This window comes from Lemur catta, chromosome 8 (assembly GCF_020740605.2).
Source record: "Lemur catta isolate mLemCat1 chromosome 8, mLemCat1.pri, whole genome shotgun sequence".
Lineage (NCBI taxonomy): Eukaryota > Metazoa > Chordata > Mammalia > Primates > Lemuridae > Lemur > Lemur catta.
In genome coordinates this window covers 46,160,982-46,174,647 of record NC_059135.1, presented here as the reverse complement: position 1 = coordinate 46,174,647, position 13,666 = coordinate 46,160,982, and the positions used below count along the sequence as shown (strand labels likewise).

At 34.7% G+C, this 13,666-nt stretch overlaps 1 protein-coding gene across 1 annotated transcript in view; it reads left to right on the top strand.

Moving 5' to 3' along the window:
* The window catches only part of ITGA4 (integrin subunit alpha 4), a 76,791-nt gene that overhangs the window by 24,581 nt on the left and 38,544 nt on the right, over positions 1-13,666 (top strand). Inside the window, exons 10-14 of the mRNA XM_045559315.1 lie at positions 1,634-1,745; positions 7,216-7,310; positions 9,152-9,242; positions 9,816-9,861; positions 10,229-10,383. Of these exons, the coding sequence (XP_045415271.1) occupies positions 1,634-1,745; positions 7,216-7,310; positions 9,152-9,242; positions 9,816-9,861; positions 10,229-10,383 (499 nt within the window). The remainder of the gene's footprint in view (positions 1-1,633; positions 1,746-7,215; positions 7,311-9,151; positions 9,243-9,815; positions 9,862-10,228; positions 10,384-13,666) is intronic.

Below are 13,666 nucleotides of genomic sequence, written 5' to 3'. Positions count from 1 at the left end.
ATGACTCTGGCTTTCAACTGCTTCTACTAAAATAGCTCTCAGGGGTCCCCAGCAAACTCTTATTCACAGGTCTCTGTGGCTGGAGAATGCTAAAGAGTGATTACCATTTCCTCTTGAAACTCTCCTTCCAGAGCTTCAATACCATTGCGATGTCTTCAGTCTGCACCTTGTCTATTCTCCCTGCAGCAGCATCTTCCCTCTGCTCTTTGATTTGGGCATTTTCCCAGGAGCCGAGCTGTTTCATCCTTTATTCCTTTGATAGAATCATTCATGGCTTTGGTGTCAGTGATTACATCTATAGAGATGATTCCCAGTCATCTTAGTTCATATAAAATAAATGACATTCAGTGAGTATCTGAAATGTAACAAAGACTATGAAAAGAATTGAAAATAATTTTAGCCCTAACTCCCAGGACCTCAGAATCTTGTGAAGACACCAAATGTGGGAGCTAACAACAGAATGCAACATGGTAAATGGCACATTATGAGTAGATACAAAGTAGAAGAAATGATTCCCTTTGGGTCAAGATGGTTTGATGGAGGAAGTAGTAATTGAGCAAGACAAAAATAGGAATTTTTCAATTGGAAAATAAAAGGTGAAGGATACCTCACAAGTTAAGAACACATGTGTGCTTAGGGAATGACCAATAAGTTTGAGAAGAGGAAAAGATCTATGATGTGTGCTACATAGATTTATTTTTTATACCAGGAACTGACATAATCAAAGTTTGCAAAGAGAACTGGTAGCTATTAACAGCTCATTATTGCAACATTATTGAATGTGTTATTATAATAACGAATCTTCCTAAATCCTAGGAAGTTGGAACTTGACCCACCCATGCTGCATTGCTTCTAGAATAAGGTTCCAAAGGCCAGCTTCAGTCATGTCATTCCTCAACTCGGGAACCTTCAGTGGTTTCCTGTTGTTCACTAAATTGAGAATAAGTTTTCCTCCACAATCAAAATGCTACACCATAAGACTGCAATCTTACTTTTCTGTCTCATTTATTAATATTATACATACCATTCATTATTGCCAAATTCATTGGAATTTGTTTTGCTAGTAGTTTTCTCTGTATGTCATAGTTACACTTATCCTTCAGGAGCCACCTCTCGCATGCCATCTCCTTTATGAAATCTGTTATCACAATTAGATATTCTTTTTTTGTCTCTTGATATTTTAAAGCAGTTTGTGCTTCTTAGTTATTTACATGCTTGTACTAAGTCCTCCATGTAACTGTGGGCTTCTTGCGGAAAGGGAGCGTGTTTTATATACAGACTACTTTGTCCCCTTTCACCTGTTCACTCTTTGCACAGTGCATTGTCTTTAGTAGGAGCTCAATAAATATTTGCTAAATTGAATTATCAAAATGATTTATTGGATTTTCAAAGCTAGGGATCATGAGTTTGACAATTTTTATGTCCTCTGAGCTCTAATCATACTATTATGTGTTGACAGACTCAATAAATATTTATTGAATTGAACTGAGATGTGTGTACTAAAGCTCAGTCTGTAGTTTGTCCAACTTGTTTGACACATTAGAAAAAATCCATATCCAATTACAACAGTAAATCATGTGTAAAGATGTCAGGGAGTGTTACAATGACACCTTTTCTCTCCCTTGCTGTCTAGGGAGCAGTAATGAATGAAATGGAAACCAAACTCATTGGAAGTGACAAATACGCTGCAAGATTTGGGGAATCTATAGTTAATCTTGGTGACATTGACAATGATGGCTTTGAAGGTAATTAAAATTATCTAATTTGGTATGTGATTCCACTTTTGGGATGGCTTGTGGAAGATAATCTGATTGGAGTTTTGTATTGTTTGCCTGTCTATAGAAAATGGATCCAGAGTGGTGTGCTAAGTTTTCTTTTCAGTGTTGCATCTGACTTCTCAATTGTCAGCTATTGATCCTACCATTGTTAATGAAATGATATTCAAAATGCTTATTTCATTGATTCTAAGGCACCACTGATTAGAAGTTGCATTATTATTTATATGCCCCTAAAAAAATGCTGCCTATTAAATAGTGACACCCACCATTTTTCTATTTTAAGGAGAATCCTGATTTCAGAAATAATAAAATGTGGAGGTTGTGAGAAATGTATATCATAGACACATTGAACCATGGTATCAGTACAGTAAAAACACTGACCAAACCCAACAGAGGTTGGCTGCAGGGCTGGAGCAGGGTTCTGGAAGCCTCCTGCTGTGCCAGGCATTCCCCGTAGCCATGTTGTGGGAGGATTTGGGGGATTCCAGGACAGACTTCTGAGCAGTGGTGAAGAGGCAACTGCAAAACTCGGGGACTGTGGCTGTTTATCCTCTGATACAGAAGTATTTCAATAATTGAATGGATGGTCCTGTTATAACTGAGCACATGGCCCTGGATATCAGTCCTGTTGTTGAAATGCCTGTATCAACCTGTATTCCCTTTTAAAATTTGCTTTTTTTGACCTAGTAGTGTGGTAACCAAGTCTGTTAAAACTGCATAAAATGACGAATAGATTTGAGAGGAGAGTGTGCAATTTTTTAAGAGTTCAGTGAATAAATATTTGATACTTACTTTTAGGGCTCAGAATTATGTCTTCTTGCTAAGGCCATTGGCAATTTAGTATATGGTAATATTAGACTAAACCTTTCTTGGATACTAAAAATAAGTGAAGAGTGCTATAAATTCTCATCTCCTTAATTGCTTCTTAAAGCTAAATGTTTTAATCTACTTTAAATGTATAAAATGCATTATTCTACAAGAAGAGAGTTAGTTATTGAATACATGCTTCCAGTGAATCTTCTAAAATATAAAATAGTGTAATTTGGTATACAAATATTACTATTGCTGGATTTTTCTTTTTACTATTTAAAAATGAAAGGAGAAAAAATATATGTAGTTTTTTTGTTATGATTACACATAAGACATGTATGAAATTTTATTAAAATATTATAATTGATGTTACATTTCACAAGTAGTCAGCAATTTTGTGATATTTGTTGAGCATATATTTTGGGTCAGATGTACCATACCAGGTATAGAGTGTGTGCCATAATAAATGATAATGAAGAAAGTAATGGCATCCTTTTTGATAGTTTTATAATCAAATGAAAAATGAGGTTAAGACATGAAAAAGTAAACCTTAATGGTGAATTTAAGGATCCTATCTAATAAAGTCTACGGTTAAAACTATGTTTATGCATCTTGATATTTTGTGTGTTAGATATGATTCTTCTTTTAAAAACACAAAATCATTTAGTAAAATGCTTTGTTTGCTTATGATTCCTCTACTTTATGTCTTGTTTTAATTGACATAGTCAAGGAAGACCTTTCACTATTTTCACTATTTTGAATGTGCTAAAATATATGTGGTGCACACCCATAAGAAATGATTTTTGTGGCATCAAAATGTCAGTGACAAACCTGAATTAGTCTGGTTATCTGATAGTTATTAATATAAAACTATCCTGGACATTAGGCACATTCTCTTGTCAAAATCACTCTAGCACCTGAGAAAATTCCAGACAATTTTCTAGTGGTGTGAAGGACAGACAGACAGTGTTCTGTCCATGAGACTTTAAGAGGACTTCGGGGGGACCTTCGGAAGACAATGTAGTCTTGCAGTTTGTATACGAGACCCTGGGTTTCAGACAGCACTTGTTTTTAGAGAGTCCTCAGCTCTCCACTACTAAAAGTAACATCTTTATGTCTCGAAGGTTATTATTCAAATGATTGTTTTTAATATTTCTGCATATTTTGTGCCATTTATAGTTTCATTTATAATCCCACTTATCATTCACAACATATTTACATTTAGTGGCTACATTAACACTTCAGAGAATGTTTATAATACCATATACTTTTTCTAGTTGGTCTAGTTTTAATTTTATCCTTAGTTTTGTCCATGAGTAGGCATTTCTACGTTTTAGATATTATCCAGACCATTGCTGATTTGGAAGTAGGGCCAGTGTGTTTTAGTTCTTTGCTGATGTTTTAATTCCATCCCTCTGTGTCTGCCCGAGTGAGACAACAAGGCATCCACATGTTATTTTTCTTTATGTGTGTTTTTGTTTATTCTTTTGCCTCACCTTCTATCTTATTTTTCTGGGGTTGATGGATGAAGATACTTTGTGTTCATGATGGGGACTGTAGGATAGAAAGACAATGGAAGCCCCACCTGTTCTTTTCTTTTCCATCTCTAGTATGAGATGCAAGTCATGCTTAATGTCCTTTTATTATGCAAAACTTTGTGGTGCTTTGCTTAGTAAACCTGTTATTTTTGCATTTGTCATATTTTTTATTCTTCTAAAGGAAAAAATCAGACTCTATCTCCTGTGTCCTTAGAAAAGCAAAGCAAACCATTTTCTAAGGAGAGATGACTAATCAATCTGGCAAAAGTCCAGTGTGAAATTCTCATCAAAAACATGAATTAGTTGTGGAATAGGTGGTAGATACACAGACTGACTAACCCAATTGGCCGATAGATATCTTTCTGGATTTCCTATGTGAAGTAGATTTGGCAAGACCACTTATTAGTGGTTTAGTTTTTGTTCACTTTGAGCTTTAGTATCTGACTTCTAGATTATATGTTTGAATATTTTTAGAGCAGAACCATAATAAGGCTCTACAATGGTAAATTATAATATGTATTATTATTTTATGTGCCCTTGAAATAAACATTGATATATTAAATTATTAAGTGAGTACTTCTCTGACACACAACAGGAATAGGTACTAAGAGGGAAAACTTTGGGTATAGCCTCTGCTAATGATTTTACAGAGCATGATGATAGAGAACAGGGGCTCTGCAGCCAGGCTGCAGGGCTCAGATTCCAGCCACATCACTTCCTGGCCTTGTCACCTTGAGCAAGTTACACTCTGTGCCTCAGTTTCCTCATCTGTAAAGTGTGGATGAAAAAGTATTTATTTGCTATGGTTGTTAGAGTTATACGGGTAAATATACATAAAGTCCCTAGCACAGTGCCTACATTATAAACACCATTTAAGTGTTGGCTGATGTTAAGATTATGATTATACTAATGATCATTATTATGATTTATACTAATAGAATGAAATAATTTAAATGTTCTGACTTTTTAAAAATAGAAGCAGTTGTCAAATACGTGTTTGTTGTGTATATTGTATCCCAAATTGAGTTGCGTAGGCATGGAAAAACATTTCATTTATTTATTGTGTGTACCTCACATGTGTTTTCCTTATTTCTATAATGATGGCTCCATGTGACACAGCCAAGTGTAAGCCTAGGAAGTAAGAGTTTAGATCTATATGTAACACAGCCAAAGATGGAATGTACCCCAATGTCTTCCGTTTGGAAAAAAGTCAGTCTGGATTTGTTTTATGAAAAGGCTCATCTATATTGTTTCAAAATATTTGCCTTAATTTAGATCACTAATTTAGCACTAGTGATCTAAAATAACACTAGTAAGAATTTATGTATATCAACCACTTCATAACCCAAGCTTGTTTTTTTTCCTGTGTTATCATCAAGAATCAAGGCACAGAATTCTAGTTACTAGGGATTTAGTCACAATAGTGGTGGTATAAATCCCGCTCTGATTAAAGAAAATGCGCACTGTCTTCCTGCAATGGCTATAAGACACTTCTCCCCCACCCCTTCCCTTCACCTCCCTCTTTTCGCCCTCCTGTCTCTTTCTTTGCACTCTTCCTCCTATGTTCTGCACAAATCTGGCCCCAGTTATTCCAAACCTATTGCTGTTCTTCATGTGTACCATGCAGCCCCTTCCTGCTTGCTTTTGCACAGTCTGAACTCCATTTTCCCTTTCCTTCACCTGGCTGTGATCTTTCAATACTATAATCTCATCTGAGGCATCATATTCTATGAGGAACCTCCCCTAATTTCTACCACTCCTTCCTTGCATTCTGTGTTGTTCTGATTTTAATTGCTCTTCCTCCCCACTAGACTATGGGTTCCTTTATGTGGCACTCCCCTGTATTGCCAGCTCCTGGCAGATGCCTGGGATATAGTAGATGCTCAATATTTGTCCAATGAATGAACAAGTGAATGATTGAATTTGTATACAACAGTGTAAAATAGTTTGTACAAGTCAAAAGAGACTAGCTTTAGTATGTCTAAACAAAATAAGTATAGGCATTTACCATTCTTTTTAAATGAAAATAGAAAGGCATTTTTAAAATTGCATAGCATTTAGCATAGAGTTATATATCAAAGATATTTTTATTCCCACTGAAATAGCAGTCAAAAATTACCACTATAGTTGTTAAAAAGATTTTAGGTTTGCAAGTAATAAGTAACATGAAAATGAACCTCTGTACCTTAGGTTTCCACTAAAATAATAAAAAACATTGCACGTAAATAAATATATGAATATGCCTAAATAAACAGACAATACTTGGTAAAATAATGAAATGCTCTTGTAACTGTGGAATATTATTTTCGTCCTTTATGCTGTATACTTATACACTTAAACAACCATGTCTTTCATAGTTTCTGTTTACTCTTGGGTTTTCTTATATCAGTTGATCAAATCTTTTTTTTTTCTTGGTATCATAATCTGATATGAATCTTAAAGTCATAAAATTGGTGCAATCTTATTTTATAGACCAAATCCAATTTCTGAAATCATGAGGGGGTGTGCAGATATCCCTAACAGATACCTTAATCACTTTCATCAGAATAGTAATTAATTTAAAATTATTTTCCAAATAAAGTAAAGCCTATACGTTAAAATAGAGATCCTTGTGATTATAATATTCATAGATTATAATTTTATTACACGCTAGGAGCTACTCTAAGCACTTTATGTGAGTTATGTCCTTTTATGCTGAGGGTAGGTTTAATTATAATCCCATTCTAGAGGTGAAGGAACCAAGATAGAGATTAAGACTTGGGTCTAGCATATCACAGCTGTGCACAGTGGTGGAGCATGGTCAGAACCCAGTAGTCCGGCTGTAGCGCCCACACCCTAACCATTATGTTAGATGCCTCTCAGACCCATTCAGTGTGCTTTCTTCTATGCACAAACTTTGGTGCAATCCTGTATACTATGATGATACAATAGTATTTTTTTTCTGTCTGGGAAGAGTTTTTTTTTTTTTTTTTAAATAAGAGTTTTCTTATATCAGGTAATACGAATTATGGATTATAAAGATTAGTTTTCAAAGTTGCTTTTGTTGTATCAACAATTTTTATTTTTCCACTGTTTAAATCCTCGAATAGATGTTGCTATTGGAGCTCCACAAGAAGATGACTTGCGAGGTGCTATTTATATTTACAATGGCCGGGTAGATGGCATCTCGTCAACCTTCTCACAGGTAAGATAGTATTCTGTTTCCAAAAGAAACATTGATAATAAAGCATCCTTAAAATTTTCTAGTGTTTTATGTGGTCTTCTTTTTCTTTTTTTTCTTTTCTTTCTTTTTTTTTTTTTTTTTTTTTAGACCATAGACTTGTTCTGTTGCTCAGGCTAGAGTGCATTAGTGGTGAGATCATAGCTCATTGCAGCCTTGAACTACTAGGCTCAAATAGTCTTCCTGCCTCAGCCTCCCAAGTAGCTGGAACTATAGGCACAAGCCACTGTGCCTAGCTAATTTTTTTTTTTTTTTTAACTTTTTGTAGAGGCAGGTTCTCGCTATGTTACCCAGGCTGGTCTTGAACTCCTGGCCTCAAGCAATACCCACCCCCGCTCCCTTGGCCTCCCAAAGTGCTAGGTTTACAGGCCTGAGCCATTGTGCCCAGCTGGATTTATTTTTCTTAAGTTGCTCTTACAAATACTTAACATCTTATTTCTCTATTTTCTTATAATAATAAGTGGTCTTATTTTAAGGGATTAACTCTTTAAACCATTTTTTTCCTCATAAATAAGAGTCCTAATTCACTCCCACTCTAGCTTGTCTTTAGCTAATTAAAGATTTCTCTTTGTATTTCATCAAATTTGTGTTCTAAGGTAATATGTATACTATTCCAAATATGCCCATTTTGATTTGATTAACTGTGTCTTGCCTTGTGGCTAAAGCTGCATATTTCATGAAGATTGTACAGGGAGATTAAACACACGTATGATATCTGTGTTTCTTTCAGTGTGTAGTAGTAAGATGATAGCACTTTAGTAAAGTCCCATGACCTAACTCTGAATTCAGTTTTATATGTTGAAAAATCAGGGCATTTCAGTGCATAGAAAAAACTACATTCATAGACAGAGTAGAAAAGTTTTTCCAATCATATTTTTATGGACACGTTAACAAACACCGTTATTTTTGATTAGGCAAATATGGTCAAATGGTTCTCTGTATTTGACATGAAAGATATATACTTGTCTGATAAAAAAAATACTGGTTTTCTTTATATAGAGAGCAACCTGGTATTTATCAATCAGTATCTGAACATGAAATTGGGTACATAGAATGGGAAACACATATCTGACTTGGGTTGTTATTGTCCAAAAAGTTGGCTTTCAGCCAGGCATAGTGGCTCATGTCTGTAATCCTAGCACTCTGGGAGGCTGAAGCAGGAGGATTGCTTGAGATCAGGAGTTTGAGACCAGCCTGAACAAGAGTGAGACCCTATCTCTACAAAAAATAGAAAAATTAGCCAGACATGGTGGTGTGTGCCTGTAGTCCCAGTTACTGGGGAGGCTGAGGCAGGAGGATCACTTCAGCCCAGGAGTTGGAGGTTGCAGTGAGCTATGATGACACCTAGCCTGGGTAACAGAGTGAGACTGTCTCAAAAAAAAAAAAAAAAAAAAAATTGGCTTCCATTATAAACCTGAGTAGGAGATTCCAGTAAATGGTTATAAATGTCTTATTTTCCAAATTACTTGTTTATTTATTTGTGTTGGTCAAGGAAGTAAAAGTGGAGCCTGAAAAAAGCCTTGAGGAGAGGGAGTCAGGACTGTTTTAGAAAATCTGTACTGCATGATTTTCCCTTTGCTCACGAGGTAAAGAAAGTAATTTTTTTGTAAGTAACAAAATAGCTGTCAACTGCCCATTTCAAACTGGAAAATTTTGTCTCTCTTAGAAGTATCTGACTTAACTAAAATGCATTTTGTTAGTAAATGTTCCAGGGCATGCATGGAAAGGCTCATTATTAAGCTAACTTATTGCTTCTCTGGGATATCAGGTGTTCAAAAACTGCTTCCCACTTACCTGTTTTTCAGAGAATTGAAGGACTTGAAATCAGCAAATCATTAAGTATGTTTGGACAGTCTATATCAGGACAAATTGATGCAGATAATAATGGATATTTAGGTGAGTATAAAATTTACCATATTTAATAAATTGGAAGACGCTCTGTTGTAGATGCTGCTTTGTTGTGAAGTACATAAAACTAATATGGAAGACTTCAATTTACTAATGATTTTTTGTCTTCATTTTTGAAGCTCTTTTGAATCCAAGAATAGGCCAAAAATGATCACGTAATTCCTCATCTTTACACTGTTACTTAATTCCTTGTTCTTGAAAAACTCTCATGAAAATCAATCAAACATATAATGAAAAGAAAGAAAAATCATTTTTTATTTCAAAAGTAAATTTCTGGGTATATGTTTCTGGTCCAAAAATTGAAATTTGTTTTAGTAAGCCTGTCTTTATATCATAAGTTTATAACAAAGTTTATGTTGGGATGAAGGTTATTATAAATGAATAGATTCAGACAAATGTGGAATGAATTTAAAGATGTTAGCATATCTTTTCCAATTAATTTTCTGTAAATAATGTTTTGATATAGTCAAAAGATGATATGTAGTTAAGTATTTGTGGGTGAAAAGTAATTCTCTTTGACTAATGATGATCATTAATCTGTTTTTGTTTTTCATCCTCTAGATGTGGCAGTTGGTGCTTTTCGGTCTGATTCTGCTGTGTTGCTAAGGTAAGGTTGATACATTTCACTGCTTAATGCAATTGGGCTTAATTGTAAATGGCGGGAGGTGGTATTTAACATCAGCAGTGGTATTGACCTCATAATGTTCTTTTTGGTATCCTAAAGTTTAATTTATTGAACTTTAGGGTATTTTCCCCACTTTACATATCGATATCATTAAACAAATCATCAAAGTCAATTTTTCAGACATGAAAATGAAAATTTTTTTGCTTTGTGTAATTGAGTATGTGTACACATACTATTAATAAAGAAATTCATGAAATTACTTGGTTAATGCAAACTGACAAAACAAGTGCAATTGTCTTAATAAAAAATAATTCTGCAATTAATATTGCTAATTTTATTTCCTTCTTAGGACAAGACCGGTAGTGATTGTTGAAGCTTCTTTAAGCCACCCTGAGTCAGTAAATAGAACAAAATTTGACTGTACTGAAAATGGATTGCCTTCTGTGTGCATGGATCTAACACTTTGTTTCTCATATAAGGGCAAAGAAGTTCCAGGTTACATTGGTAAGTTTGCCCCACAGAATGAATGCCTGTTAGAGTGTGAAGTTTGAGCTCTCCCTGGTTTTGGCCAGGGGGGTCATCTTTGCAGCAGGAGGGAGTAGCCGCCTGATATGCATCTTTCTTTCCCATCTTCCAGATTCTCTAGTTGTTCTAACAAAAGAGTAGGGCACATTAGAAGGCTGTAGTTGTTCAGAGATTATGGCAAGAAGCAAAGGATCATTTGCCATATTAGTTTAAGGTGACCCAACTAAACTTAATCTGTGAAATCTCTTTACAACAGAAAGAACATCACCACAGCTCCTCTGTTTTACTGAGCTTTTCAAAGCCTGGAGCTGGCTTAAGGTAGAAGATCCGAGAAGGAGAAGATTCTTTTCTTCACATTCTATCCTTTTTCAACAATTGCAGAAACGTATCTGGAATCTAGACCTGCTTCTAATTTCTATGAATGATACACATCTCTTAATAATTTCCTGCAATGATCAGCTCCTGAGAACCATGCCTGTTTCCCTATACATAGGCAATTCTCAGTTATCTTTTCTGGAGAAAGTAGCATTGATATGGCTCACCCCAAATTGTGGTCATTCCCAAATCACGTACATGTGACTTTATAAGTATTAGATTTTTGCTAGCAGATTAATCATCCTAATTATGTTATCTTTAAGCTAACCTTAGAATGAAACTAACCCATGGTAGGAGAAAATCATCCCTGGGTTTATCATTTGGACATTAATAATTCACAAATTTTATGATCTCCACAAGACTTATCAGCTGTTGATTGTACTCACGACCTTACAGGCGGCTGTCATCTAAACATCATGGATGGGAGCAAATGCTTATTGAATTGAATGATGGGTATGTAATAGAGGTATCAGTATGGATTAGCTTGTAATGCAATGTACAGAAGGAGCCTGGTAGTTCTTCCTGAGATCAGACTCATTTTTAATAGTGGAAAAGTCCTGGCTGAACTGTAGTAATGAGAAGGTAGGCAAGCCTTCATCTGGGTATTGATTGGAGAAGTGACAGTTTAAGAGCCTGACCCCACAGTGAGTTGTACATTAACACAGACAAGCTGATGGATTATCTGAAAGATACATGTTGGATACATGGGGGTCTTCCCTTTTATGTAAAATCAGAGATCCCTATGCAAACAATTCCATTGTGATGAGATATTTTTTAAAATGGTTGAAGACAAATATATGAAACTCATAAATAACCATAGCATTGTTACAGAAATGCGCTTTATAATTGTCATAAAATGACTCCTTGGGAGAAATAATTCACATGGTAAGCGTATTTAATAAAACCAGGACATTTTGCCTCTTCATGTGAGTGGATTTTTATTCACCTCTTTCTCATTTACTTTTTGTCTGAACTCAGGGTGATAAATTTGTAGATGGCTATTTCAATTGCTCCCCTTTCTCTCAGCAGTATTGAAGCTCAGTTATTGTGATTTTAAAGTTAATTGACTTGGACTTTATTATTTTCCAAATAAAAGGATGATTGAAAGATTTATTTGAAATATGTAAGAGTAATATAGGTTTTATACTTATATTTTCTTAAAATAAATAGGTAAAATTCTTCCAAAAGTACAAGTTACTCCTAAAATATAAATGAACACTTCAGGAATTCTTTAACCTATCACTTATGAATTATTGTTCCTATATAATGAATGACACCTCACCAGACTATTAGATTTAGCTTGCTTTGCAATGAACCCATTTAGATTCAGGAAATGACTCTTTCTAAGGTCTGGCTTGGAATTTTTTTGGTTTCTTTTTGAATTTTCCTTATTTTTTTGCTTATTTGAAGATCCTCTTTAGCAGGTAAATATTTACTATGTCAGATTTGAAATAAACTAGGCACACTGCTAGGGTATTTATTGAGAGGCTGTCTATATTTTATTATTGCACAAATTAACACTGGAAGGTCAAATTAGAAGCCAATAAAAACAGAGAGGAAGGGTAAATAATCAGCACAGGACTGGAAAGAACACATTTTTGAGTAAATCCTATATATATATGTGTGTGTGTGTGTGTCTGTGTATATGTTTGACTTTTGAACCTTATATTCACTTTATATATAAGAAAATTAAGAGAAAAATAGCAAGCCCTCAAATCAGAAATAAATAAACCTAACTATGTATGGAATTAGTCATGTAATCACACAAGATAGAATTATTCCAAGTGACATTTGAACACAGTAGTCTGCCTCTATTTTCTTAGTCATATGTTCTGAGGACAAAAAAGACTCTAGAGAAATCTGAAGCTTAAGACTTTTATTATAAACTATTTTAACCTGGTAGTTTTGAAACTTTTTTATATAGGAGGATTAAGCAAATAAAGATGATAATATTATTAATAGAAACCCAGAGAGAAGTTTGTAAACCTTTTTTATTTATAAAAATAATTTTTAAAATTTATATATATCATTATTCAATTGTCATGTTTAATAATTTGGAACAATTTTTGAGCAATTAATTTTCATAATATCTTGTAGCCCTGCACCTCATCCTGTTTTATTCCTTTCCTTAATGCCAGGGGATATTTATGTAGAATGTTCTTTTTCTTTTAATTTCAAAATATTAAGGGGGTACCAATGTTTTTGATACATGGATACCTTGTATAATGCTTAAGTTGGGGCTTTTAGTGTGCCCATCACCTGAATAGTGTTCATTGTACCTGATAGGTAAGTTTTTACCCCTCCCCCATTCTTGATTTCCAATGACCTTAACATCTCTTTGGGCCCATCTATTAGCTCCCAATTATTAGAGCGTACGTGTGGCATTTGTTTTTCCATTCCCAAGACACTTTGCTTCAGATAATGGTCTCCAGTTCCATCCAGGTTGCTGCAAAAGATACTATTTCATTCCTTTTTGTGGCTGAGTAGTACTCCATGGTGTATGTATGTGTGTGTGTGTATGTATATATACACACACACATACATACATCACATTTTCTTAATTTTGTGAATTGATGGGCACTTAGGTTGATTCCACATCTTTGTGACTTGTGCTGTGATAAACATTTAAGTGCAGGTGCCTTTTTGATAAAATGACTTCTTTTCCTTTGAGTAGAATACTCAGTAGTAGGATTGCTGGGTTGAATGGTAAGTCTATATTTATTTCTTTGAGGAATCTCCATACTGTTTTCAATAGAGGTTGTACTAATTTGCAGTCCCACCAACAGCGTATAAGCAATCCTTTGTCTCTGCATCCACACCAGCATCTATTGTTTTTGACTTTTTTATAATGGCCATTCTGATAGGGGTAAAGTTGTATCTCATTGTG